General features: G+C 42.2%; 6 protein-coding genes across 10 annotated transcripts in view; 2 read left to right on the top strand and 4 right to left on the bottom strand.

Annotated features, from left to right (window-relative positions):
* The first annotated feature begins 238 nt into the window (after positions 1–238).
* LOC108135525 (T-complex protein 1 subunit gamma) lies at positions 239–2,925 on the top strand. The gene is made up of 5 exons (XM_017256272.2): positions 239–331; positions 470–563; positions 622–683; positions 765–1,264; positions 1,638–2,925. The coding sequence occupies exons 2-5, from the start codon at positions 530–532 to the stop codon at positions 2,674–2,676; spliced, it is 1,635 nt and encodes a 544-aa protein (XP_017111761.1). The 5' UTR covers positions 239–331; positions 470–529; the 3' UTR covers positions 2,677–2,925.
* A 4-nt stretch (positions 2,926–2,929) lies between these two features.
* On the bottom strand, positions 2,930–4,209 carry LOC108135533 (N(6)-adenine-specific methyltransferase METTL4). The gene has a single exon (XM_017256283.2). The coding sequence runs from the start codon at positions 4,202–4,204 to the stop codon at positions 3,146–3,148; it is 1,059 nt and encodes a 352-aa protein (XP_017111772.1). The 5' UTR covers positions 4,205–4,209; the 3' UTR covers positions 2,930–3,145.
* A 254-nt stretch (positions 4,210–4,463) lies between these two features.
* LOC108150116 lies at positions 4,464–5,563 on the bottom strand. Its single transcript, XM_017278084.2, has one exon. The coding sequence runs from the start codon at positions 5,518–5,520 to the stop codon at positions 4,603–4,605; it is 918 nt and encodes a 305-aa protein (XP_017133573.1). The 5' UTR covers positions 5,521–5,563; the 3' UTR covers positions 4,464–4,602.
* A 555-nt stretch (positions 5,564–6,118) lies between these two features.
* LOC108150125 (coiled-coil domain-containing protein 63) lies at positions 6,119–8,328 on the top strand. Its single transcript, XM_017278095.2, has 5 exons — positions 6,119–6,410; positions 6,467–6,762; positions 7,161–7,669; positions 7,734–7,908; positions 7,968–8,328. The coding sequence occupies exons 1-5, from the start codon at positions 6,186–6,188 to the stop codon at positions 8,182–8,184; spliced, it is 1,422 nt and encodes a 473-aa protein (XP_017133584.1). The 5' UTR covers positions 6,119–6,185; the 3' UTR covers positions 8,185–8,328.
* A 484-nt stretch (positions 8,329–8,812) lies between these two features.
* Positions 8,813–12,281, bottom strand: LOC108135813 (modular serine protease). Its single transcript, XM_017256692.2, has 6 exons — positions 12,053–12,281; positions 10,958–11,261; positions 10,171–10,652; positions 9,800–10,103; positions 9,513–9,734; positions 8,813–9,448 (listed from the first exon to the last, which is right to left on the bottom strand). The coding sequence occupies exons 1-6, from the start codon at positions 12,117–12,119 to the stop codon at positions 8,941–8,943; spliced, it is 1,887 nt and encodes a 628-aa protein (XP_017112181.1). The 5' UTR covers positions 12,120–12,281; the 3' UTR covers positions 8,813–8,940.
* A 2,385-nt stretch (positions 12,282–14,666) lies between these two features.
* Positions 14,667–27,884, bottom strand: part of LOC108150486 (homeotic protein ultrabithorax) — an 83,084-nt gene continuing 69,866 nt past the window's right edge. For all 5 annotated transcript variants that reach the window (XM_017278696.2, XM_017278713.2, XM_017278704.2 and 2 more), the window contains one exon: positions 14,667–15,997. In XM_017278696.2, the coding sequence (XP_017134185.1) occupies positions 15,696–15,997 (302 nt within the window). In that variant the 3' untranslated portion in view covers positions 14,667–15,695. The remainder of the gene's footprint in view (positions 15,998–27,884) is intronic.

Below are 27,884 nucleotides of genomic sequence, written 5' to 3'. Positions count from 1 at the left end.
TGGGATAGTGATTTTTTTTTTTATAAATACTGAAATAAATAGTAGGCACAATAAATCCACAATTAAAACAGTACTGACTGGTCATATTGGTTACTGTTATTATGCATACATCTTATCAATAAGTCGTTATCCCAAATCAATCAGCTATAAAAATGTTCAACATGAATTCGGTGATCACTGTCAGCGTGATCCAGTGAAAACATCCAATCGATAAGAAGAGCCGTCTGGTGTAAACATACTATTTTAAGATATCGATACTTAGGAGAGCTGCTGCTTCAAATTGGACAGAATTTGAATTAAACCCTTAAGAAATAAGTCAAACTAGCACAAAGTAAGTGCTTAATTTATACAAATTAGCTGCAGAAATTGCCTGACGTAATTAGCAAGCCGGTCCGCTCAGTTTTCTATCGAACATTCTCGAATAGTGTGTCATCGGCGGGTCTAACCTCACTCATTCTCTTTCAAACAGCGGCAGCGCCAGCACGAGTTCATTTGTTTTCACGCAGAAATAAATTAAACAGCCAGAAACATGTTCGGTGGACAGCAGCCAATACTCGTGTTGAGTGAGTATGAAATTTACACCTCGTAGAGCCCCCTTGCAATTGAATTACTCGTCGGCAGGTCAAAACACAAAGAGAGAATGGGGCCGCAAAGTGCAGTTGGAGAACATCCAAGCCGGAAAGGTATGACTCACATGTCTGGGACTTGTGTCTCGGGTTTTCGCGTTTTCCCGGCCATCTGCTGATCGAAATCACTTTTTCCAGGCCATCGCCGATGTGATACGCACCTGCCTGGGTCCCCAGGCCATGCTGAAGATGCTTATGGACCCCATGGGCGGCATCGTCATGACCAACGACGGTAACGCCATCCTGCGCGAGATCACCGTGCAGCATCCGGCTGCCAAGAGCATGATCGAAATCGCCCGCACACAGGATGAGGAGGTGGGCGATGGCACCACGTCGGTCATCGTCCTGGCCGGCGAGATGCTGGCCGCCGCCGAGCCCTTCCTCCAGCAGCAGATCCACCCCACCGTGATCATCCGCGCCTACCGCGAGGCCCTCGAGGACATCGTCGGCCACCTGCAGTCGCAGCTGAGTGTCCAACTGGACGTCAAGGACAAGGCCAAGATGGCCGAGGTGGTCAAGGCCTGCGTGGGCACCAAGTTCATCGGCAAATGGTCGGACCTGGCCGTCAAGATCGCTTTGGACGCCGTCGAGACGGTGACACTGAACGAGAATGGCCGTCTGGAGGTGGACATCAAGCGGTAAGATTTGTAGGCCTATCTATTGTAGTTCCATAAATCAAATGATTGTATAAATGGTTAAACAATTTAGAGAACTCGAAAATGTTTCACTCCCTTTTTGATTTTTGTCTAGTAGTTCTTTACCCAAATTTAATAGGAAATTTGTTGTTTTAACTAGCGGTTTTGTTTAAAGTTCCTATAAATTTCATGTAAATCTGTTTCTTATTATACATCAACAGTACACATATTTGATTTTTAGGCATGCTTAAATTGAACCTTTAAATCCATACCCCTTTATATTTTGATTTTAAATCTTTCTAGATGTGGGTAGCATTATTGTTATATTTTTTTTAATAACATTATATATTTATTTAACTTTTCAATATTTCCACAGCTATGCCAAGGTGGAGAAGATTCCCGGTGGTGCCATCGAGGAGTCGTGCGTGCTGAAGGGCGTTATGATCAACAAGGACGTGACGCACGCCAAGATGCGTCGCCACATCGAGAATCCCCGCATCGTGCTGCTGGACTGCTCGCTGGAGTACAAGAAGGGCGAGAGCCAGACCAACGTGGAGATCATCGGGGAGCAGGACTTTACCCGCATGCTGCAGATCGAGGAGGAGTTTGTTGAGCGCATCTGCGCCGACATCATTGCCGTGAAGCCGGATCTGGTCTTCACCGAAAAGGGTGTTTCCGATTTGGCACAGCATTACCTGCTGAAGGCTGGCATCACTGCCATCCGTCGGCTGCGCAAGACTGACAATCTGCGCATCGCTCGTGCCTGCGGTGCCACCATTGTGAACCGCACTGAGGAGCTGACCGAGAAGGATGTGGGCACGGGAGCTGGCCTGTTCGAGGTCAAGAAGATCGGCGATGAGTACTTCACCTTTGTGACGGAGTGCAAGGAGCCCAAGGCCTGCACCATCCTGCTGCGCGGCGCCAGCAAGGACATCCTGAACGAAACGGAGCGCAACCTGCAGGACGCCCTGCATGTGGCCCGCAACTTGGTGCTGGAGCCACGCGTGGTGGCCGGCGGCGGAGCCGTGGAGATGGCTGCCTCCCAGCTGCTGACGCGCAAGCAGGTCAAGGGACCGTACACAGCGGTGGCCCACGCCCTGGAGATCATACCGCGCACGCTGGCCCAGAACTGTGGCGCCAACACGATCCGCGCTCTGACCGCCCTGCGCGCCAAGCACGCCTCCCACACCGGCGAGGGTGTCTGCGCCTGGGGCATCGACGGTGAGTCCGGCGAGATCGTGGACATGAACGTGAAGAACATCTGGGAGCCACTGGCCGTCAAGCTGCAGACCTACAAGACCGCCGTGGAGACGGCCATCCTGCTGCTGCGCATCGACGACATCGTCTCCGGGTCCAAGAAACGCGGCGGCAACGAGCCCACCAACCCGGCCGCCATGGCCCAGGGCCAGGAGTAGTAGCCCGCGATCAACCACGTGTATTAATAATGCTTACTATCCTTTAATACTTAATTTAACACACAAAAAAGAAATGAAAAAAAAACACAAAATCCCACACACGCCACCCTCAAATGTTTAACATTTAGTTCGGGCCAGGCGATGCTGGCTTCTCTGGAAGGAGGAATCGCATCCGCAGGCCGCCTACACACAAATTCTGCTGCATTTGCTCTCATTAACAGTACACAAATAAAATTGTTAAAACTCATAGTTGTTTTGGTTATAGTTTGATAGTTTAATAGTTTTACATATTAGTAAAGCTTTTTTAATATTCTGCTTTTGGATGACTTCTACATTTACTTTGTACAAATCTAAGCTTATTAATTCATTCATTCAACATTTAAACAAGTGCATTTCTCATGAGTATGTCAACAAAACAAATGATAGAAATACTCAGAAGTCAATAAGAACAAAAGTGTCCATATTAGGATTACTTTTCTTCCTGACCCACTTCATATAGCCTTTCGTCCATCAATTTGAGAACCTCCAAGCCAATGGATGTGAAGTGGGGCTGCAGGTATCGGGCAAACAGCTCCAGGCAGTTGGGATCCTTCTGATCCTCCTCCAGTTGCATGTGATCACGGATCCAATGCAGCAGTGGTGGCTTGTGGGAGTGCACAATACTGGGCACGCTGAGAAGCAGATCGGTCTTCTGGATATCCTGCGCGTAATCCTCACGAGCATCGGAGCGACAGGCCACGTAGAGCATCTCATAGGGCTGCTTTTGGCTGAGATCCGCCTGTGGAGCGGCAATCAGTTGCAGGTCCGTGCTGAGTTTGTACCATCGCAGTTTGTGGACCAAACGAAGGTTCCAGCTGGGCAGTAACTGCTGCTCCAGCGCCACCTGATGTTGCGCTGAATTGGTGCACCAGATGGCCACCAAGGACCGTGTGTGTGTGAGCCTGGAGAGCGGGAGGAGCGACAGCTGATCGTTGCTCAGCATGGAGTATCCCAGCTCCTGCTTGGCCCGCTTCAGTCTACGGATGTACTTGTTGCGCCAGGGGGGATCCAGCACGATGAGATCGTAGGTGGGCAGGAGTTGGTGCAGCAGTGCTGGCAGATTGTCCACATTGTGGTTGAAGAACTTGGATCGGTTGGGAATTAAGTATACGCAGCGTGCATCATCCTGCCCCTGGAACCGCTGCATCCGACCGCTTTCGTTGGCTCCATGGAGTTGGGGCACGTTGTAGGCATCCTCCCAGTACCTGGCTATTGAAGCAGTGTCCTCCGGTTCGAGGGGCTTGGTCAGAAGCTCCAGATAGCCATTCACCAGCTGCAAATCCTCCAAGCAGGATGTCCGCTCCTCGCTGGCGTTCCTCTTGCGCTTCCTGGACTTCTTACCACCATTCTCCTGAAGCGCCTTCTTGGCCTGGAACTGGAAGAGCTCAGACTTAAGCTGGAACTCGCCATATGCCTCGTTTATCAGTTTCCTGTGATTTAAGAAAACCGCACATTTTGTATCTTCTTGTTTGTTTTGCAGTTTCAACATTTCACAGCTGGAGTAACATATAGTCGTTATCAAAAAAATCATCGTTGCATCTATCGATAGTTTCCTAAGGCGCCAAATTTAGCAAAGTTTGAATATTACGTATCCGTATATAGTTTTTAAGTAAGCTAAATTAAAAATTTATTTGGACGTAGACCTAAGATTATACGAATTAAACTAAAAGTTTAAAGAAGTTAATTATATTTCATTAAAAATGTAGAGTTTTTTGAGTAAAGCCAACCCCAAAACAAAAGATAATATATAATTCAGATATACCTTTAATGATTTTCTCTAATTCATGTTTTTGTTTATCCTCAAGATAAGTTATCACAGAAAAACAAATCAGTACCTTTAATACTAATACTTGCATGCATTTTAAATACATAATGATAATCTATAATTTAAAATACTTCATAATTTTCAGTGTTCTTTGAATCGAAGAAATCTTTCATATGGGTAAGTAATTTCGCATGGAGTTTTTGGTGACCCCTACGATTGTAGTAATGCAGCTCATCGCTGGAATTTTCGGCTACAAATCTGAGCATTGTCCACAAGCCCAGCTCATATTTGCAACGCAGTGGAATGTGTTTTTGGCCTTTTTGCAGGACGAATAAGGCTGGTACAGTATCTAGGCAAAACTTTTTGGGAGGACTGACTCCGCGAATATCCATTTTGAACAGACTAACTGACTCCTGCTTCACTTTATCGGCCAGCCGATCCAAATTTATCATAAGACTATTGTTAACTTCTGTCCCATTTTGCAGGGAGTTGTAGAAACACAATGCTATATCTTCATCGGAGGCGTATATAAGTTCGTTCCAGCTGGCCAAGTCGATATCCTCCACCTTGGGCTTAATGCTTAGGGGTTTTCTTTCCTTTCTCTTAATCACCCGCTCGCAGAATTCCCTTAGGCTTTTCAGTTTGGGCAGTTTTGGTCCAGCTAAATTGCCAAAGAAGAATACTTCGCCCGTCGCAGCTATGGCGTAAATCAGTGGAAGCGAATCCACCGAGCAGCCTCCGTCCCTACGGAGAAAGCTATAATCATTGGTATTGAAGATATATGCCAGCCACAAGTCCTCGACGTAAAAGTCCATCTCCTGACGTAAATCCTCATGGGCTGCCAGTTGGTAAGCCATTTCCATCCATTTCTCCAGAGCTTCAAAATCATCGGCAAACACATGGAGCATTATGAGTGCGGGCCGCTTGTGGATTTCCCAAGTTCTTCGCATATTGTCACGGTAGGGAAGGCGCTGCAGTCGGTCCTTATACTTTTCCGGGAAAAAGGTCTTGAAGTTGGGAGGCGCCTCTTCCCAGACCATGTTTGCTGAATTTGTTTTCACTTGGAAATGAAATAAACAATTGACTCATCAGGTGGCTAGTGAAAGTATTTGCTTATCTATAGCGGTGTGCTCGATTTGCTAAAATATCGATAGAAAACAATACAAATTCAAAAGGAAATAGTAAAAATAAATATATGACTAATGAATCCAAAATTTCATATTTAAACCAAATATTAAGTTAATTTTATATAAAAAGCATTTTATATTTCATAATTTAATAATAACATATTTTAATTAATATGGAAAATATTAATATAATTTATTTTATATATGATTCAAATTTAAATTAAATATTTCTATTAATATTTGTAAAAATATATTATTAAAAAAGATTATTTAAGATTTATAGATTTAAAATAACTAAAAAATGAAAATCAACCGAAAAATATTGAAATTGATTATGAATTCCCTAGGTGTTGACCTTACAACTTAAAAAAAATAATATATATTTTTTAGAGTTTAGATAATTATGACGATTTGTTTAAATGTAAAGCTCTTTTTCGGAAATGGCTCGTTTAAAAACAAAGACTTTGTTACCAAGCAACCTGCCACTTGCAACCTTGTTTATACAGAAATCAATAAAATATCTCAGTAAAAACTATTAAGAACTCCATTGCAAGACTGAAATTACTTAGCTTTCCACAATGGCTGACCAAAGCGAGCTGGATCAATTGGCCACTGCCGAGTTGCTACGGCTTCAACGCCAACATCGGGGTCTCCAACTGGACCTTCGGGGACTCCTCGAGGAGAAGGCCAAGCGACTGAAGAAGCAAAACCACATGATTAATGTGCTGCAAGTGGAACACCAGAAGCTAAAGGACGAGATAAAGACACTTGAGGGTGGCACCCATGCCCGCAAGAACACAAATGTGGGTGGCCGTTTCAGAAATTGATGAGGTTAATCAATAGACCAACACTTTTTCAGAGGGAGAAGCACCTGGGAGCGTTGCAGGGGCAACAGGCGGATCTCCAAAGAGTGCTTCAGAATGAGCGGACCAATCTATGGGAGCTGGAGGGACACATCCGGAAAATGGAGAAGGAGATCGATGCCCTGCGGCGCAACGAAGTGCCCGATAACTGCTACAAGGACACCATTTGCAAGGTGCAGAAGAGCGTGGTCAAGTTGGAGAACCGCCTGGATGTGGTGAACAAAAAGTGCAGCGATGTCCTCACGGAAAACAGTAAGATGCGGGATGCTATTAACCACATGCTGCAGGATCGGTAAGAAAGAGTCAGAGCAATTTTATGTAGGGGTCACCAAGTTGGTGCTATAGGTTTGAATACGGGGTCACCAAGCTGATTACGACTGCACCAAAAAAAAAAATGGTCATAGAAACTAAACAATAATTAATAATTTTGAACTATTGGGTGTGAAAATTTTCTCAACAAGATAAGTATTGAATTTTTACCACAAAAGAATAAAAATAAAACTTATGTGGTTTAAAACTCTTCGGTATAACAATGAAGCTAAAAAGTATGGGTTATTGAATTAATACTTATACTTAAGACTGTCTGTAGTTTATTTTCAAGACACACTTGTTTAAACTAAATTTTCATTTTTTTTTTGGGTGCTTTGCTATTATAATTAAATATTTGAACCCCCATTGCCGCAACTTTAGGGCAAACTTTAATGACATGTGGCAGTTGATGGTCACGCAGTTCAACGAGGGCAAAAAGTTCATCATGGACCTAATCGATCAGTCTACGCTGGCCTTTGACCAGCGGGAGGAGCTCTGCAACAAACTGTCCGTACTGAAGGACCGCAACGAGAACGACAAGGTGATGCACATCCAGGAGATGCGCGAGATGCAACGTAGACTGGAGCACGACGCCAAGTTGCAGAAATTCTTCGACATCAAGGGCCAGAAGCGACTCAATCCGGAGCTGGAGCAGCGCGAGCTGGACAAGAAGCAGAGCCAGAAGGAGAACTATGAGCGTCAGCTCCTGGAGTACAAGGAGATCATCGAGAAGATCAAGCTGCTCTACGGCGAGGAGGATGCGGAGCGACTGGTGGCCCAGTTCAAGCGGCAGGAGGACGAGAACTTCGCCCTCTTCAACTATGTCAACGAACTGAGCCACGAGGTGGAGGTGTTGAACGATTCCACGCAGGAACTCCAGGATGAAATAGGTGAGTCTACAAAAGTTTCCTCTAAATCATAAAATAGACTCTATCTATATCCTTTAATCCACAGAACGTCAAAAATCGGAGCAGACAGAAAAGGAGTTGAAGCTCAAGACTGAGGCTCTCGACTATCTGAATGCCGAAATGGAACGAATCGAGCAACTGGCTGAAGAAACACGGGAAAAGAAGCGCACTCTGATCATCAGGCTAGAGCAACTGCTCAAGGGCATCGAGGATATATTCAGGTGCGACTTATAAGTATACCTATACCATTACCACCAACTAACTGACAATCGATTTGTAGACAATTGGCCTGTGACGATGCCCCTATTCTGAATGTGCTTAGCACGAAAACCTTTTTGACAGTGCACAATGTGAAGCTTTTCATCGGCGTTATTGAGCGACGGGTCAATCTGATCATCAGTGCCATTAACATCGAGGATAATTCCAACAAAATACTGGCCAGAAAGGATCGAGTTCCCAAATTCAACATACGGGAATCGGCCAAGACTAAGAATTGAGCATAAGTTCGGCCTACAGATCAATAATAATTTTTATCAGGATCACATAACCATCACTCATCTATCTATAACCAACTTAAAGTATTGTATCAAAGCAATATATTGCTTTTTTTCTTAAATAGATTTTAGTATCAACTAGTTTTGAAGTTCTTTCAATACACTCAATAAATAATAAAATTTATGCTTTTAAAATTGACCAAGAGTCGGTATAAGAAATAATAATAATAATAAGATAGCTTTAAATATAGTCTAAACATAATACTCTTAAAGGGTCATGCATAATATAGTTTGATCTACAGTGGTTAAAAAAAAGAGAACAAAACTCCTAGAACATTCTCCACATCCGCGTTAATAAATTTACATATAGGGTTAGCACCCTAAGTGGTAAATAAATTAGGTTTTAATCCCATTTAAAAAAAAATCATGAGCCGAAACATAGAATTGTGACATAGGGATACTTAAATTTTGTTGACTGCCTTTTAATATATCCTAGAACGGCACTGCCTTTTTTCAGCATGGAAGTAAAATGATCCCATAGGATATTTGTTATTTTGAATAGTAAACCTTTAGTTATTGTCTGTAACGATCATTGAAAACTATCAACAGACTCTGCCCTTTTTGAGCGTAATTTTAATTGATATTTTTTATTTTTCCTTGGCTTAGGTTCCCATGGGCTGGGGAAATAAAGAGAATGGGCGCCGAATATCTGCATTTAAATCTATTCTAATCACAAGGGAGCTTAACTAGTTTCCGGACTTAGGACCTGGTCTCAATGCTTCTGCTCATCGCATCCCGAATCATAACCTCGAAGTGCTGAATGTTGGTCATCACGGTCAGGCTGTGGGCGCACTGGTCGGCATTGGGTGCGTTGCTGATCACCCCGAACAGGAAGTGGCGGGAAGTGTTTCGGGCGGAGAAGATGTTGGTCTGCATCTCGGACGTGAATCCACCGCCACTGTCGCCCTGGCAGGCTAACGACTTGCCCTGCGTGAAGATGCAGAACTTGTCCGCCTGGATGTCCCGCAGATTCTGCCGGCACACGGAGTTCGCCCTGGACACGGCCGGCACGAATTGCAGTTCGTGCTTGTTCTCGATGCTCCAGCCGGCGAACTGGCCCGGCACCCCATCCGTGACGCTCTCCTTCTCCGCGAAGCTGGTAAAGGTCACGCAAATGGGCCGGATCACGTGGCTCAGCTCGAACGGCTCGTCGAGGGTCAGCAGGGCCAGATCCTGGTAATAGTTCTCCGTTCGACCCTTGTAGCCACTGCGTGGAATAAATTAAATTATTACTTATGCTTATAATTTATGCTAATTTCTTATCTGCTTACGGCGCTATTTCGATGAGCCTCACATCCCGCCGCTTGTCATCCGGCGTAGTCTCTCCGTAGTTGCGGTAGAACTTGGCCGCAATCACCCGAAATGTGTCGTAGCTGTAGGCCTGTCGGGTGCCCTCGTCGTATACGCAATGGGCGGCGGTAATGACGAGGTCTGGAGTGAGCAGCGATCCGCCACACTGGAAGTGGTAGTCCCTCTCGTTGTGCCATACATAACTAAAAAAAAAAAAAAAAGAATCTTAAGCATTTCTGGCTGGTAAGCTTACGAAGTGATCACTTACAGGCCCACATGCCATGGCACCACCGTGTTGTTGATGGTATACCCGTTGGCCGAGAAGCTCTTGGTGGGCGTGGCTATCAAGCCGCAGTCCTGCTCGCACCGCTGACGTCCGCGGTTCCAGTAGCCGCCCTTCATGCATTTCATCTCCGGCAGGCTGTTTAGGGTCTTGAACCCGGTGGCACAGACGAACTTCACTTCGGTGCCGGGCGGATGGAACGGTTTGCGGCAGTCCACCACCTGTCCGTTGTGGGTGCACAGTGCCTTGGTGGAGTAACCCTCAAACTCGCCGGCAGTGCTGCAGTACTCTGGGGAAAGGCAAGAAGTGCGAATCAGAAATGATGGCCCACAAACAGCCCTAACCGAGCCACTCACTCACGCATTTCGGGACCGTATTCGTACTCCACTTCTTGTTGGCGCAGTAGCTGGTCTCCTCGCCCTCCAGCACGAAACCCGGCTTGCAGGAGAAGCGCACGGTTCCGCGGGTGATGGGTCCCGTGAGGATGCGGCTGCCCTTGCCGGTCAAGATGGGCCGTTCGTCGCCAAGGGGCAGCGGGCAGCCCAGCAGCTCCAGCGGGGTCTCCACCACGAGAGGAGTGGTCTCCTTCTTGGTGGTGTTGCAAAGCAAGGGCGCCTCATCCGAACCATCGTAGCAGTCGTTCTCTCCGTTGCAGGACAGGGATCCCGAGATGCAGCCACCTGTTCCGCACTTGAAGGAGTACGCCGGACATTCCATATGACCGCACAGCCGCACCGACTCGTCGAAGCCAGTGCCATCCGCACAGTCGTCCTTGCCATCGCACAGGAAGTTTCCCTTGTCCAGGCAGATTCCGGATGGGCACTTGAACTCGTTGTCCCTAAAAAGTAACGTTTCCGTTAATGGTTGTGATGGCTGAGAAAAATATTGAGCCCAGTGAATCTCTTCCGAGAATCGTAAAGAAAGAAACAGTGAGTGGTTTTCGTTTCTTGTGAATTTTTTAAGCACTTCAAAAAAACCCTCCTCCATAAATGATTCATATTGCAAAAGCCTTGTACTAGGCAACTTCTCCAAATGAATTTAGAAAGTAACTTGAAACGCTTGCATTTCTGACTCTTTCAATATTTAAAAAAAACATTTTAAAAACATTTTCTTAAAATTTAAATACGCTATTTATAATATTACTGGCAATTGCCCTGCAGACGGCGATCGTGCTGTCGTATATCGTCTTCGTTGCCGCAACGCAATGGTGTTTCGTCTGAGCCGTCGGCGCATTCAGTGACTCCATTGCAGCCCGCCGTCCCAATCACACAGGCTCCATAGGTGCACTGGAAGTAGGGCTTGGAACAGTGCTGCCGCTGGGAGACACAAGTCAAGGCCGTCTCATCGGAGCCATCCGGGCAATTCTTGTCGCCGTTGCAGACTTCGAACTGCGATATGCAGCTGCCGTTGTCACACTCAAACTGAGAGCTCTCACATTCCGCAAATACTGCAATTATTATTTTTTATTAAATAGAAATATTTTTTAAAAACTGCTGAAAGAATTTTGTAAATTCCTGTTAAAATCATTGAAAAATTTCAAATTTGTGATAATTAAATGTAAAGCATAGAATTAATAAACAAATTAAAAAAAAAAAAATTAAATTTCAAATTATTTAAAACAAGAACTTAAATTGTTTATCACAAATTTGAAATTTAAAATCAATATCGAAATATATATAAATATGCAAAGACATCTTTTCGCGGTTTTTCTAGATTATAATAATTATAATTGTCTAGTTAGCTAATAATTCTCTGTACTTATAAATAACAAGTGTTCTTTACATATTTACATATTTAAATGTAACACTTAACAATTGATTAATTGATCTACAATGTGTTCAGGAGAAATGATTTTATAAGATTTTATTGTTTCTGAAGCAAGGTTTTCAAGTACGACTTTAAACTGCCGGCTTTTAACTAACATATTATGTGTCTAATATTATTTATTTCCGCAAGACACGCTCTGGCTTAAAATTTGAAATGCTCTCTTGTTTATACAAAACAATTTGAAAAATCAGAGATAAACAAAGATGACTGATGAGAATGCAACGCGCGATTTCAAGATGAACCGGCTCAAATCTTGTTTTGAGACTTTTTCTCTGAGAGAAACTTCGTTTGTAAATCAATTTGTAGACGCCAGTGTGTTTGCTCTGTACAGTGAACAGCATACTCTCGCATATATGTACGGAAAAGGTTTATTTTCGTTCGATTCGTATTATCATATTGAACTTTACTCACTTGGTTTGAGCCTCAATGTGAACGCACAAAGAAACAGTAGATTTGATAAAATTGATTTAAGATGCATAATCTCTGTGCTTAAATAGATTTTTCCGATGCACTATTAATGCACTTTAGAGCACAGAACACTCACATAGATATTCTTAAATAAAGTGCGTACTGATAAAGTCGATTTGAGAGCACGTACCGCCGAGCTTAGAACGAGTTCTACCGAGCTCACAAAGTGAACTGATCTGGGCTATATTCGCGCTGGGATCTTATAATAATAATCACAAAACACGTTTTAAGAGCACCACATCAGAAACGCTTTGACTGCGAAGAGTCTAATCTAGTCAAGTGAACAGTGTATTTTGAAGAATGAGAACGGTATTTCATTTCAAAATATATGTTTTCAAAGTTGTTTATTAAAATAGCCTAGTAAAATAATAGAGAATTCAAATTAGTTTTTTGTTATTCGCAAAGCCGAATAATTTCACTTATATAATTTAAATCTTGTTTAATTATTGAATTATTTTTTGTAAATAATTAATTAATTCTTTGTTAATGCATTTTTATTTGGGAATTTAATAGATGATCAAATGACTTGAAATTTGTAAAATTTTTTAATAAAGCAAACTTATTGTGCAATGCTTAATCATACATTTCAAAAATCCACTATAGCGCCAATTTTATTTGAAATTGAAGACCGTGAGATAGATCGCGCGCTATGGCGTTGCCAGACCAAATGTGGTGGTTGAATACACTGCATATTGCCATCGGAAACGCGAAAACAATCGAAAGTAATTAAGACGGAGGAAAAAAAGGGCTTGGAATCGATAGTATCAATGCATGTGCATTTCTTCACATATTACACGAAACCTTGGAGGCGCCATGCGAAAAATATGTAAAACCAACAATAGGTGGCGACAGTTTTGTGTAAAATTGGTAAAATATATGTAAAATGTATAACAAGTGTATTGCAGTAGAGCGAAAAACCATTTTTGTAAACATAAGTATAAGTAAGAGTATAAGTGAGACTGGCAGCGCTGAATGTTTCTGTAGTAAGGCTTGCGAGCTAAATTTTATTTTTATTTTAAGTAGTAAAGTTTTAGTTGCTGTAATATTTTTTTCTTTTTTTTTTTTTGATTGTTTTTTTTTTGCTTATATTTGTACAGAACACAAAATACTGAACATCAAATCAAGAAAGTACGCTTGAAATGATTAAGCATGCTTATAGATCGTCAGCATGAGTTGCTCAGACTATCTGGCATCCATATCCTCTTCTGCAGTCCGAAACTTACCGTTACTTATCTATAAGAGTTGTATTTTATAATAATATACATATAAACCACCAAATAGAGAACCACTGATTGTCCATAAAAAATCCAAGCGCAATTCGTAATTTGTTTAAATCGTTTTGTTTAATTTATTTGTTTCATTTTCCACATTCTCACTGGTTGCTGTTTGTTTTGTGTTTGTTCTTTTTTCGTATAGTTTATATTGATAATTTACAACTTACGGAGCTAACATAGAATGGCTTTAAATTAGAGTTACATAGATTAAGTATAAACGGAGCTTGCGGGTCCAATCGGCGATCGCGGGGAGGGGAAAGTACGAGTAGAAAATGTATCTGCAAAGTATCTGTAGGTCTGATCTGATGGAAATACGTATTTAAGGGAAAAGTAGTAATCTCGATCTGGATAGGCTGCTCCTGCTCCGAGGGTCGGAGAGCTTAAAGTAAAAGCCACTAGCAATGTACACGTATGTAGCGATTATTATTACTACGAATGCACTGGTATTACGTAAGTTAGTAGTAGGTAAGTGGTAGGATGCAGTACTATATGCAAGACTTCTCCGATTCGGTCTCTATTTTACGTATATCTGTTGCTACGATAATCCACATTTAAATCTTTAAGTATTGTATTTTAGCGTCTATTCTTGGTTTCGCGGTGGCGGGGAATACCCCAATCGATCCACGCCTCTCCTTCGCCACTTTCACGTCATCGTTTCGTTCAGTGTATGTATACAGTAACGTATTCTGTTCGCATCTGCGTTTGCAATTGCGGTTGCGTTTAAAATCTATAACATTTAACTTATTCTTATTTACGTATTTGCATCTGCCTCCGTTCCGCAGAAATTACTCTCTTATTGTTTGTCCATATATGTATACTCGATCTCCATATATAAATACATAAATATATATCAAGAATTATATATATGTATATCTATAATCGAATCTTAGGCTCTAGTTACGTATACATCTTGTGCAGGGCATCGTTTCGGATGGCCCCCAACTGGGATAAGTTTGGAAACTCAACTGAAGGATGAAGTTCCGGGACACACCGCCAAGTGGCTTGATTCGAGCACAGCTCGTTGGATCCACTAAACTATATATGGTATCGGTATCGTAATCGTAATCGTTATCGTTAACGTTATCGGTATGGGTATGCGTATCTCTATAGAGCGTACAACTTACGATCAATTAACGGAACGAGATCAAAAGCAATTTTGCATGCAAGCGGGCAACCCGCGAACTCTCAAACAACTCAGGCTCTAATTACACTGGGAGAACAGAAAAAAACCGTAATGGCAGGACTAAAATAATAACACAACAATCGAATTCGTTTTCTCATTGTTTTTCAGATTTTTTCAAAACCAATAATTTATTTGCGTCTGCCGGAGCAAACGGTTTGTTGTACTCCTCTACTCGTCGCATCTGTCGGATAATCTCATAAACGCTTGTCATTAAACTAAACATAATAATAATAAAATTAGGCATTAATTTAATTTAAAAGGTAAACACACTACATATTACTTAAAGAAACAGCTTCACTCTAGTCGTTTGGGCGAGAACTAAACAAATTCGTTTAAAAATAAACAGAGTTAACTAAAATTGCATTATTTTATTTAATAAGCACAAACTATACACATTCAAATATTCGATCCTCCCAAAAACGTTTGTTTTTCGTTTCGTAATATGTTTACTTGGCTAACAAATTCTATTTATATTTAAGTTAAAGTTTAATAGTTTTATTTTTGTTTTTCGTTTCCTTTGTTACGTATCTTAAATTGGTTTAGAACTGGTTTTTTTTTACCAAAAATTCATATCAACAGAATTTTGCTCGCGTTTAACATTGTATTCGTATAGTTTTATTTTTTTTTCATTTTTGAGTATTTTTCGCGAAAATTAATTAAAACATAGCAGTAAGCAACAAAGGGGCAGGACAGAGGTTTAAATTTCGAGTGATCTCTCTACGTGTGGACAACATAAATCTTACGCTTGCGAATCTTTAAATTTTTTTCGTTTGGAACTAAATTAAAATTGTTGGTTTTCCTCGTTTACGTCTAAGTAGGTTTATAATCTGCGCTCTTTCCACTACTTTCATTTACTTAGCCTAGTTAATTAGTTTGTAGTTTTGTTTCATTTACGTATTTTCGGTTGCTGCTCAAACGCTTGAAATAATTCCATTAGGTTCGATTTAGGTTAAGTTTCGTATTCGCACAAGTACCATCAAAATATTTAAATATTATTCATTTAAGTAAATAGTTCATTTGTTACAATATAGTTGCTTTGTATCTGTCTCTGCGCCATTCCGTCTAATTCTTCCCTACAGATCCATTGATCTTCGGGTCCATGGATCTACGGTTCTACGGTTCTACGGGTCTACTGATCTAAGTGTCCGCCCTGGACCGCCGCCGCCGCTGCCGCTGCCGCCGCTGCCTTTTGGGCCTGCGCCTGCTTCTCCTGTTCGTTCAGCTCCTTGATCGCCTGGATCTCCTTCTTCAGCTTCATCCGCCGGTTCTGGAACCAGATCTTGATCTGCCGCTCCGTCAGGCAGAGCGCGTGCGCCATCTCGATTCTCCGTCTGCGGGTCAGATAGTGATTCGTATGGAACTCCTTCTCCAGCTCGAGCGTCTGGTAGCGGGTGTATGTCTGTCGGCCGCGTCTTCGCAGTCCATTTGTACCTGTAGATTGGAAAGGGAAATAAGTTAGCAAAAGGATCAAAAACTAACACTTATAAAGGTATTTTTCATTACAAAATGGATCTGATAGTGACATGAGCTTAAAATCTCTTATAATATCAGTTCCAAAATGTATGCCGGAGTTTTATAGAAAAACATTGACAAAGTGTTCGAATAGGGACTAATATTTATATTTGGATTTAAAATTTAATAAAAAGTTAAATATTTATCATAATAAATCAATTGCAATTTGATATATTTTTTTTCTGTATACGAGTATTTATATTTGGCCTTTCAACGGGCAAATTAAATTGAAAAATTGCAACAAGCTGCTCGACATTTGTTTGCTGTTCGCCGTTGTTTGGCCAAGTCGTAAATATAAATTCTCCTTTTTGCCAGCGATCATCAAGCAGCTCGAACGTAGGCCGGAATTGCTCAAAAAAGGGGGGGGCGGGGGGCAAGGGAAGCAAAAAATACATTTCATCTTTACGAGTATCGCCATTTGCCAGTTGGCAGTTGTGGTTTTTGTTTCTGCTGCCGGATCGTTACTTTAAATTGATCGTTTGCCGCTGCACCGCCGATGTTGCTGCCGTGCTGCTGTCATTGCATCCAGCCACATTAAAATGAAAAGGAGAAACGTGCGGCCACTCGGAGCAGGCATTCAGTACTGGCTTTGGCACTGGCTGTGGCACTGGGGAGATGGCGAATGCGAATGTGGCTACTTAAATTGCAGTTATGCCAGATAATGCCCCTTTAATTGGCAACCTGAGAGTCGAGATGAGGAGCCGGTCGCATCAACAGAACCCAACACAGCACAATGCCGTGTTTAATCTCTGATTTTAAATATTTATGAAGTTTAATTTGCCTTCAAGGGCAATAACTCAATTTTGTGTGTGCAAATGCACTGTAGCTGTCTCTCGCCCATCGCCCATCGCACATCGCCCATCGCACATCGCACATCGAAGGAGAGAACCAGACGATGTCTGATTTTATCGAAATCCCCCGCCCGACTTTCGCATTTTGGACACCAGCTCTTTCTCTCGGCCTGGGCACAATGTTAAGTTAAATATTATGAGCATTTATTATGTTATAAATTTGGCCTAAAGGTATTAACAAATTTATGCCGACACGAAAGTCATAAAGTGAAAACGCATTTATCTTTCACTCACACACACACACACACACACACACACACACACAAATGTGCTGGCAAAATTATTCCGGAGTGAGTGCAATTGTGGTGTGGGTGGTGGAAATAAATGGCGAAAAAATGTTATAGACAATAAAAATGATATGGAAATAAAATGGCCAGGATGCAAACAAAGAAATTATCATCTATAGGGGCTCACACATGCAGATAAATCTGTTTAATGTGGCTTTATTTTAAAATGCCTTACGAGAATTATAAAGACCCATTTAATGTGCGAGAAAATTGGCCAGTGACAGGTCATAAGCTTTGCTATGCGTCAGTTTATGGCAATTTGTCGAATATATTTTTTTAAGTACACAAAGGCTTTTCGAAAGAAAGTAATAGTAAAGTAATAAATAATAGTTTTCATTCAACATTAAAAATGGTGATTTGTTGTTGACGAATAAGTGCAAATTTCTTAAAATTATACTTAAAATTGTGTTATATGTGGCTGCCCTGGCTTAATATTCATTAAGCTTGTTTATTTAAAATGCTTTTGGAATTTCAATTAAACGAAGATGCTGCCTCGCAGAATTTCCAAGTAAATCTCGAGTACACTCCGCTCGATTCGCAGCCAAACAAGCAGCGTAAAACGCATAAATAAATTTATTTAGCTCTAAACCTGTTTGCTGATTAACTTAAATCCCCGGCAGTCGAGTCGCGTTCCCTTCGTGCCAGCTCCTTCGCCTGGAATACATCACGCTGAGGTTTAGCAAAAGTTTCATTTTATTTAGGAGTTGCCAAGCAAAGGGAGCAGAACCGACTTGAGGAGTACGTGAGCTTTGCTCGGCAATTTTAAATGGAATTTGTCACTCGGCGACCGACTATTTTACCCTCGCTTCCCCCTTAAAAATCCCTTTCCCAGCCATTCTGGTGGTATATGCAAAAATAAACTTTTTACGAAACTTTGCTTTGCCTCGGATTTTTTTTTGCCCCGTCCTTCTTCCTCTTGCGTTTAGATTTTTTTCCAGTGCTGGCCAAGTTTCCGAATTTATTATGCGAAAAAGTGCGAAATTCATTTTGCTGGCTCGCTTCTTTGCTTCTTCTTCATCTGCGTCCTGCTGTGCTGTGCCATTTTCTTTTGTAGACTTTTGGAAAATTTTTGTGTATTTCTAAGTACATAATTTAAATGCTGGTATGTGTGGGGCAGTAAGGGAAATGGTGGCGATGGCGGTGGCGGTGGCACAATAAAACTTTGTATGGCAAGGCGCGAAATTTCTCGTAGATAATTTAAACGAGGGCGAAACGGAGGTGGAACGTAGGATGGATGAGGGAGGGAGAGAGAGAGAGAGTCTAGGAAATCTTTTTTTTTTCGGAACACTCGTATTTATTCTGTTCCAGTTGGTTTTCCATGGGGCCTTCCATGGTTTTCCTTCGGCCGCCCCGAAGATACAATTTCAAGGTTTTGTCGACTCCGTCTTGTATTTTTTTCTCTTTTTTTTTTTTTTTTTTTTGGTAGCACAGCTGCGCCCGGGTCCCCAGTACGTGTTATATTTTTTAACTTAAATTCCTCAGGGATTTAAAGTTTTGACAGTTTACGTGTTTCCCATTTGCAGCGAACTTTGAACCGAAACGGAGCGATATCTATGCCCGTCTCGCTCTCTCCGCCTATCACCGTCTCTGTCCGTCTTGGGGGAGTGACTCACCCCCGGATTCGGAGCGTTGCAAGCGGCCATAAATCTCCAGGTGACGCCGACTCCATGTTGCATGCGGCACATCGTGTGATCTATGCTTCTATTATAACTATTTATATACACAGATGCGGATACATGCTATCTATCTATACACTACTTATATTTAATTCGATTTGGTTTCTCGACCCTATCTCACTGTTTTCTAGTTTATGTTTTGTTTTTGTCATCGTCACGTGCTATCTGGATGAGATTTTACAAGAATTTGGGGAGCCGTCCACGAGTGTGATAGGCTAAAATTCGGATGGGGACATTCCTGGTATGTATCTTCAAGATACTGTATTTAGATTACGAGGAATTGTAGAAGAAACATATTTAACGTCTCGGGCCCAACCGGAAATTAATTGCCTTTATTTTTTCCCAGAAACACCAAACCCAAAGGACACCACGAAACCCTTTTTCGAGGGGAAAGCTGCCAAAAAGGCGAGCAGAGAAATCGATTGGCCATCGATTAATTGGATGGCTTGGCACACATGTGTCCCCCCGCACGCATTTTATTCGCAATTTAATTAAATCTATTTTCGTGCGTGTTTGTCAGGGGCGTGTTCCACCTTGCCAGCGAGTATATGATGTACGCACACAAACACCCACCCACCCATCGACATCTGCCGGATATATAGATATATGGCCGCCTCTATATATAGGTGGGCTCGGTACATGGGCACCCGGATTCGAGTGTCTATAAAACAATTAAATGCGACTCAGTCTCAGTCGTAGACTCAGCCTCAGCCTGAGCTCCGGTTGAGGTTGACTGCGAGACGGAAAACTAATTTTCCGCACTGCCAATCGAGCACCACTAAATCTGTCAATTAAATTGGCCGCAGGGAGTACGAGACTCTGGGGACGGGGGCGTGGCTTCCTTGGATTTGGATCTCTGTTCAGACGTGATTATGGCCCCCATCCAGTGCCTATTCCTATGCCTATGCCACATATTGATGCTTGCGGTGGCAAGTGCGCAATTGAGTTGCAATTGCCAGCACAAACACGAGCACAAGTATCCGCAATCTGCAACCAGCAACCAGCAACCTGCAACTTGCAGCTGCCGGTGCAGTGCGGTGCGGTTATCAAATTTTGAGATACACGTTTAGGGTGTGCACCCCCACAACTTGGCCAGTATCTTATGGCTGTCGCATGCAAGAACTGAATTTTCAATTTTTCCCGAATCCAAAAACTCACAAGGCAATCAGTTCTTAATTGCTTTTTGGAAGCCGCAGTGGGTGAACTCAACTGAATCTGCATCTGCAGCTAGGCACTGCTAGTAGTTGAGATTTTCCCTGGGCTCTTGGCGAAAAATTATGTTCGCAAGAGGAATTGGGATCACTTCGAATCGGATCGCATCGCGGAATTCGTGGCGCGTACAGCCTCCTCCCAAAATCCAATGCCATGTAATTGTGGCCAAAATAACAAAAAAAAAGAAAAGGGCAGCTCTGGTGAAATTTCAGACAGATTGCCGATAAAATCCGCTTAACGAACGGGCTTAAACTTAACTCACGCACATTTTCGGTCACTTTTTTAATGATTTCTTTTTATTTCGGTAATTTCGACTTGCAAGCGCAGCTCTCAATGGCCGCCCGATCATCGGAGAAGTGGAACGGGCAGGGAAACTGGTTCCGCTTGGACTGGATCTGGCTATATGGACATGGACATGGCGGCGCATCTTACGCATGCCCAGGATCGAGCAAAGGGGCTTCTCTCTCGTCATTAAAATAATTCATTGCAAGAGGCTCGCGGTAGCTGCCGTTGCAACAGGTAGCAGGTCTCCCCGATTCAAGGGCCACTGACCAGCGATTCCGATCCCCGGTTTTGTGGCATGTTCCCAGTTTTGAGTTACGACCGCGCCTGTTGAGCTTGCAATTTAGCAGGCACAGCTTTTGTTTTTGGGGAAAAACGCAGACTCAAGAGGGTGCGACGACTACTGACGAAAGCTGATGAACTTCATTGTTTTTAAATTACCAAAACACCGTTTAATCTTTTATTTTATAGCTACAATTGGAAGAGAAACAAGTGCAAGTACAACTTTTTCTTGAATTTAAAGGTTGATAACTTAAAAATGATTTCATAAAAAAGGAAATCTCAGAAGAATTTGAAATAAAATAATTCACAAATTCAATATAATAAGGTATTTATCATGAGTTAATTGAGAAAGTTTAATTTAGCAAAAATGATTTAATAAATTTAAAAGGTTTATATTTTTCATATTTTATTCAAATAAGATTCAATAAATTCTTTTAACGACTTAAGCGATTGACAAACTTCAAAAACATTGTGTTTTCCCTTTCACGTTTGAAGTTTGGGCGTTACTTTTCGGCCGGCATGTCATGGCAATTAAAAGCCAATTTGTGTATGAATGAATACATTTGACTGTTTATTGTCTCTATTCAGTATGTGAATTGTATAATAATGCCATCATTGGCACACCGAACCGAACCGAAGTTGGCTGAGTGACCCAGTGCCCCAAGCTCTGCGTATGGAGTTCAAAACCCATGGCGCGTCGAAGCTGAACGCGGCATTTGATGTGGGTTTATCTTAATAGCTCAATTAATGAGCGATGTGAACGACGTCGTACCCCTTTCTCCCTTCCAAACAAAAAAAAAAAAATTAGGAAAAATATATGTGGACGCGACACGCCATTGCCATATTTACATAGACCCGAACCATCTAGGGGCTTGTAGATATATATACATACGTTTAAATACAACCGAATGTGTGAGTGCGGAACGCCTTCCCATCGTGCTTTAACCTCGGCGTCATCATTAAAATAATCAACGACTCTATTTTGGCTCTGTTTCAAGTTCTATTTCCATTTCCAGTTTCATCTTCACAGATTCCTATAGAGACGGACATATACAGATACAGATACAGATACAAAGCAGCGACAGCTGGCGGAACGCATCGATGGGGATTGAGAGATACAGATACGGATACGCAGACGAAATTTTAACAGTTCAAATGCGAAGCACAAGCAAAGGCATTTGAGTAAGATGCGAGCAAAGCGTGACTACGACGATGAAGCTGTTCAATGATGGGGGATTTCTGTTCAGTTCAGTTCAGTTCAGTTTCAGAACGGCAAAATCCCGAGACAGCAAGCGGCAGACTTGGACGTCGAACAAATAAATACATAAGTGGCACGATGTCAAGCTGTTTCATATCTGTGGAGAACATCGTGGCCGGGCCATATATTCCCGATTTCAGAGCTCATTAGACAAAAACTAAAAACGCACAACTCAAAGCTCGCCAAAACGCTTAGACATTCTGACGTCACCTCGTGTCCCCGATAATTATCGATGGAAGTTATGGCGTTGCTTCTGGAACGGAAATGTGCAACATTTCCGTTACTCACCCAAAAACGGGCCAATAAAAATAAGCGCCAAGTGTCAAATCTAAATAACGATTCTGAAATAGGCAAAAATGGCCGCCACCCTCCGATAAGACTTGGATTGTTTATGTTTTTTTGGTGGGTGGCTGGTGTGGGGCAAGATACAAATCAGACGGCGGCTGCATCGCCATTTGTGTATCTGTATCTGAGTATCTTTTAATTGCACAAGAGTGCGCCTTTCTGATCCGACACGCCCACTCGTTTGCGACTCTGCTTTAAGGCGGCCCCTTTCTTCTCCGATATCTGTTGAGAAAATCGCCTTGAATGCGTTTTTAATTGCATTTCTTTACAATCAGTTGAGGGGTGTACTTTATGCCCCATAATAAATGACTCCTTTCTGGGGTTGAAGTTGTTGGATTTTTAATTAGGGAACAAGAAGAGTAACATGCGGGATTGTATCACAAAAATTATGATTAATGCTTTTAGAGTTTTCATAGTTTAATATGAGGTATTTCCTAGTTTTACTCTTAAAAAATAAAATAAATTGTACTTTTGAGATATGGAAAATGGTAAAAAAACATTTTTTTAATAAGTTTAAATCTCTTATTAAATTCCTATATTATTTTAATAGTTTGATTAAACACAAGGTTTTTGTAAACATGAGCTGGCCATTTCCTTCTTGAGCAACTATCAATATCGTCAAATAATGAGATGATGATCATTAAACAAACTCGTACAGAATGTGCCATTTAGTTCGTCTCCACCTAGTCAAATTTCACCTTTGGTTAATTAATTAGCCAAGCTTCCGGCTTCGCCCAAAACACTTCCTCGATTCGCATTACACGCCCAAAGACACGCCCACCCACCCACTAACACGCACAAACACGAACACAAACACAAACACATATGAGCCAGAGAAAGGAGAGAAAGGTCAGGTGGTGCAGCAGAAACTTCATTAAGGGCGCATAAAAGTAAACAAGCGAAAAGTGTCGGAATTTCACACATAATTGGCACTTGAAGTTTTTATTTTTATTTGCCCTCAACTAAACGACAAACTTATGGTCCAAAACTGTGCAAGTGAGATGGGCGAGTGTGGAAGGGAGACGGCGCGGTGTCGAATTCGGGTTTTGGGTTCGGCCTTTTGGGGTCACAGCAGCTGCTCCCTGGCAGCTTTTTCTTTCTTTTCCACCGTCTGTCGGGCAAAAGTGAAAGTTAAGAGCAACAATTCCTTTCTTTTTGCCCTCTCATGTTGTTTTTTGCAGGTTCTCACTGCTAGAACGTGTGAAACAAACAGTTAATTTCGAAGTTGCAGTTGCCCACATCCTACATGCTACATCCAACATCCTATATTCCGAATGCTACAATCCTATTGCGAGTTCGATTCCTGCCGCGTCCATTGCGAAAGTTGCAGTGTGTTGTGTGTGTGTGTGTGTGTGTGCGTGTGTGCCTGTATGTGTGAGGCGGCGAGTTTGTCGTTGGGAAGATTTATGCTCAAATTGCTTTTGCGCAAAATCGACAAAAACAAGCAAAGGTGAAAAGGGCCAGTGGATACAGTGGGATGAATAATAAAAGGTATATAGCTGTCGCTAAATAAAAATTAAAAAAAATAATATACATATTAGTTATTCTTTAATTTAAAGATATTTAAAGATTTGTTTTCTTTTAAGCCAACTAACTCTCATATGAACTTTTAATTTAAGTACACAAACGTTTAAAAAAGCCCTTTTTTGGGCCCCCAATTTCATTCGCTTTGTTCAAGTAAACTAATCCAGTTAATTTTGGTATGCTATCATCCATCCCATTAGTTTCTAGTTTCAGTTATCTGTTTATCCCATTGTACTCAGCACTGGGGATGCAGTTGGTCGATGCCGGGTGCCGCAGTTGTTGCCGTCCTGTTTCGTAATCAATAACATTTTCGCAAGTGAATTACTCGCCATTGTTTTGCCCATCCCTCAGACAAAGAATTTACGGCTCAACTGGGAGCGGGGCGATGGGAGAGGGGTCGGGTGAAAGCGGGGAGGCGTAAAGAAAGAAAGTGCTAAGGTTGAAAATTTTCATTTCCATTGTAAGTCGTCGCCTGGCCCTCTACGCTCCTTCATAGATTTATGATGGTTTATAATGAACTTGTAAAGTAATTATGCGATGCGACGCGTACGAACGAGTATGTGCCACCTTGTCCTTTTCTCCACCGGAGAAACTGGAGAATCCGGAGAGCCACCACCACCACCTCCACCACCATTGCCGTAACTCAGCGCAACCCTTTTCAAAAAATGTCTCCTGTCGTGTGATTTTTGGTCCACCACCCACACAGCGTTTACGCTTGTAATTACACGCTTCATTGTTGAAAGGGCACAGGATCAGAGAAGGAGCTTCCAAGATGGCCAAGGACGTAGTTTTAAATGTTGTTCTGAAGGGTTAGGAAAAATGATTTCCAAGGTTTGCAAAAAAAATGTATTTTTAATTTGGACTTGTAGCTATTTATTGAACGGTTTCCTGTTCAATAATATTCTGAACCCATTTTATTTTTATTACAAAATAAAATTTCGTACTAATTTAAATAGCTCATTATCCATTTATGGATTTAATAATGACAAAATAGTTGATACTAAAATGTTTGAAAATAGTTTTTTCTTTAAATTACGTACAAACAGTGAAGTGGAAATCGTATACGAATTTGATTTTAATTGTGACCATTTTATTTTATTTGAAATCACATAACATTGCAATTTGTATAGGAAACTTTTCAAATAATCAAAATTAAACCATCTAAAATCTGACTCTGAAAACCTGACTCCCTGACTACGCCCATGAAAATGGAAAGATGGCCCCGCTTGCGTTGAGGGTCTCCATTTTGCGTGTTGTTTCGTCGCCTCGCTCTGGTGTCGTATATCTTTGTTCTAATTGGGTTTCGTTGTGCGCCGTGCCCGCTAATGTCAGCCCAGCTTGTTGTTTCCGTCCCGGCCTCCCATGCGTGCTGCTCGTAGGAAGGTCCACCCGATTCACTTAGCTTGCACATGCAAAAGACGATCCCCAAACTGCCGAAAACTGAACTCAGGGCCATTAAAAGTGGGCGGCGTTGGGAGGATGTTTGGAGTGCGGCTTGAGGAAACGGAAACGTTGAGCTTCGTCGCTTCTTGGGATGCCCAGTTCTCGTACTACCCCTCCCCGCCGCCCCCTTTTGTGAGTATGTGTGCCCCGAGCTCCAAGGAGCTGGCGTCGGGTGAATTATGTTGCATGCTTTTAGGTGATTTAGCCCACGTTTGTATGCACAAACGTCTGCAGGGTTTTGGTTTATGTTTTGTTTAACTAATATTTTGCGAAATCTTCTTGGGAAATTATGAACTTGGCAGGCTGGCTGCTGGATGGCTGGCTGGCTGGCTGGCTGGATGGCTGGTTGGTTGACTGGCTGGCCACAACTGCAAACTTTCACCACCCACCCATCCAGCAACCCCTTGAGCTTGGCCAAAAGTTTTTCATTTTGCTCTTTGCCAATTTCACACTCTGCCAAACGCTGCAGGGCGGGCAATAACTTCCAGCCAATAGCTTGCTGAGGAATGAGCGGTGCTCTGAAGGTCCGAATTTGGGAAAATATTGTGACATTTCTAGCAGCTCATACAGTGCAGTTGAATAGTGAAGCGAAAATTATGTACTTCAGCAAATGGACATATGTTTAAGGGGAATTATTTAAGATAATTGAGTGTCTATCAGATGGAATCACATAAAGCAGGCATTTATGTTAATATTTACAAAATGTGCCCTAGCACTCATAAACAAAGCTTGTTGTTGGTATAGCCTTCTGATTTACAAGCAAACTTACACAAAAATGGTCTATTATTCGACCCTATTTAAAATAAGTATTTCTTTTATTTTTTATTAAACTTTATCTGCCAGATAAGCTTTCCTTCGAAATAAATGTATCTCCTTCCGCCTGGCACGCTTATTAACTTAAGCGAAGGGCGGCCGGCTGTCTGTCGTAAATCAGACCCCCTTGCCCATGCCCATGTCCATGCCCCTGCCCAACTCCCCCCTGGATTTTCCCCTGCCCACTGCGACGTTTTCCCGGGCGCTTCAAGTCTCTTCTCACATATTAAAAATAAGGAGAGCAAAAACCAAAACAGAGAAAAAATCCCAACAACGTTTTGCATAAAAAATAAAGCACCGAGTCATGTGTGTGTGACATCATATCGTATATTGTCGCATGAATTTACGTGACCATATGTTGTCGCCGGAGCGCATAAATTGCAAGTGGGGCGCAGACGGCTTCTGGGCCTCAAGAGCGGCCCTAACCCTTTTGCCCTCATCCTTTCCAGATGGACCAGGCCAAGTGTTGATATTTCGTTCGATGCTCGTTTGACTTCTGCAAGTGCGAGGCGACAAAAAATGCGCAAAAAATATGGGTAAAAAATTTATTGAATTTAATTTGAATGCGCCGAATGGCCCCCGCAACAGCTGGCACTTGATGGGCTCCCTGAATTTTGCTACTCCATTCGCATCTGCATCTGTATCTGTATCTGCACATCATTGCTCATTCCGCCTTAGATCGGAAACCCGGCTCATATGAATATTTAAGCTGGCAGCCAGCCACCGCCTTCGAAATTCACCCAGCAATCGCAATCGCCTAATGAAGCCGCGCAAAATTCGTTTTTAATTGCCATCGCAAAATCCCGAAGATGGCGGCGGGCAGAAAAATTTCGTTTTAATTGCTGAACGGAATCCCGGATCGCCGAGACCGAGACTCCAGCAGAAATATTGCCACTTGTGTTTTTTAGCCGGAGCACGAGGAGAAAAAAAAAAACTCGATTTTCCAGCTAATGGATGAAGGCAGAATTGTTGCTTTCGGTAGAGGAAGTGGAAGAGCAGGACCAGGACCAGGACTGGTACTCGCACTCGTACTGTGATACTGAATACTGCAGCATCGAGAATGGGAACGAGAATAAAGACTGGGACTCCGCGCTCGAGTTCGACTTCGACATCGGCACAGCAGCCAATTAAAGGCATGACATAAATCCAGCTGTGACTTGTATTGGGTGTTTCCGCCTGCGGCCCACATTCTCCATTCCCATTGCCATCGCCATCGCCATCGCCAGTCCATGGTCCCCAATCCCAGTCCCCAGTTTGCAGTCCCAATCCAAAGTCGAAGCCCCATTCTGCTGGCGGGCCGGCAAAAGACAGCGCCAAAATGTTCAAGATTGTTGCAGGCCCAAACAAAACGGAGAGCGGAAAAAACGTGGCAAAAGGAAAACTTTGCCCAACCAACCCATGCCGTTCGCTTTTCCATGCTCACGCCCGTTGTTTCATTTTACAATGTTGCCTTTGCATGCCCTAGCAAAAGGTATTTTCACTTAAGTCAAGTGTTTGTAATCAGAAAATCTTTTTGACAGTATACCTAAAAAAAATATGTATGTTTAATTATAACATGTGTGTCTTGAACATCAACTACTGACAGTATTAAAGTGTAAGTATAATTTTAATACTAAAGAATATAGCATTTTATTTTAATTTCTATATCAAAGAGTCTAGAACTGTAGTCTAATGCCTTATTTTTTAATCACATAAGTTTTGTTTGATTATTAATTTATTATTTATTTATTATTTATTTATTATTTATTTGGCATTAATTTAATACTGATCTTAGTGAGAAATTACCTTAAATTTGATATAAAAATAATGAAAGAGCAAATAAGCTTCGACCAG

The sequence above is a fragment of the Drosophila elegans genome, unplaced genomic scaffold (assembly GCF_018152505.1).
Source record: "Drosophila elegans isolate 14027-0461.03 unplaced genomic scaffold, ASM1815250v1 contig_476, whole genome shotgun sequence".
Classification (NCBI taxonomy): domain Eukaryota; kingdom Metazoa; phylum Arthropoda; class Insecta; order Diptera; family Drosophilidae; genus Drosophila; species Drosophila elegans.
This window is presented reverse-complemented; position numbering and strand designations above follow the sequence as displayed.

Excerpts from the sequence above, each read along its gene's own strand:
- LOC108150125 (XM_017278095.2), top strand. The coding sequence starts at position 6,186 with ATGGCTGACCAAAGCGAGCTGGATCAATTGGCCACTGCCGAGTTGCTA. Across the intron at positions 6,411-6,466 it reads ATGCCCGCAAGAACACAAAT|AGGGAGAAGCACCTGGGAGC; the intron begins GTGGGTGGCCGT and ends ACACTTTTTCAG. Across the intron at positions 6,763-7,160 it reads AACCACATGCTGCAGGATCG|GGCAAACTTTAATGACATGT; the intron begins GTAAGAAAGAGT and ends CCGCAACTTTAG.
- LOC108150116 (XM_017278084.2), bottom strand. The coding sequence starts at position 5,520 with ATGGTCTGGGAAGAGGCGCCTCCCAACTTCAAGACCTTTTTCCCGGAA.
- LOC108135525 (XM_017256272.2), top strand. The coding sequence starts at position 530 with ATGTTCGGTGGACAGCAGCCAATACTCGTGTTGA. Across the intron at positions 564-621 it reads GCAGCCAATACTCGTGTTGA|GTCAAAACACAAAGAGAGAA; the intron begins GTGAGTATGAAA and ends ACTCGTCGGCAG. Across the intron at positions 684-764 it reads AGAACATCCAAGCCGGAAAG|GCCATCGCCGATGTGATACG; the intron begins GTATGACTCACA and ends CACTTTTTCCAG.
- LOC108135533 (XM_017256283.2), bottom strand. The coding sequence starts at position 4,204 with ATGTTGAAACTGCAAAACAAACAAGAAGATACAAAATGTGCGGTTTTC.
- LOC108135813 (XM_017256692.2), bottom strand. The coding sequence starts at position 12,119 with ATGCATCTTAAATCAATTTTATCAAATCTACTGTTTCTTTGTGCGTTC. Across the intron at positions 10,104-10,170 it reads TACGGTCCCGAAATGCGTGA|AGTACTGCAGCACTGCCGGC; the intron begins GTGAGTGGCTCG and ends GCCTTTCCCCAG. Across the intron at positions 9,449-9,512 it reads AGGCTCATCGAAATAGCGCC|TGGCTACAAGGGTCGAACGG; the intron begins GTAAGCAGATAA and ends TATTCCACGCAG.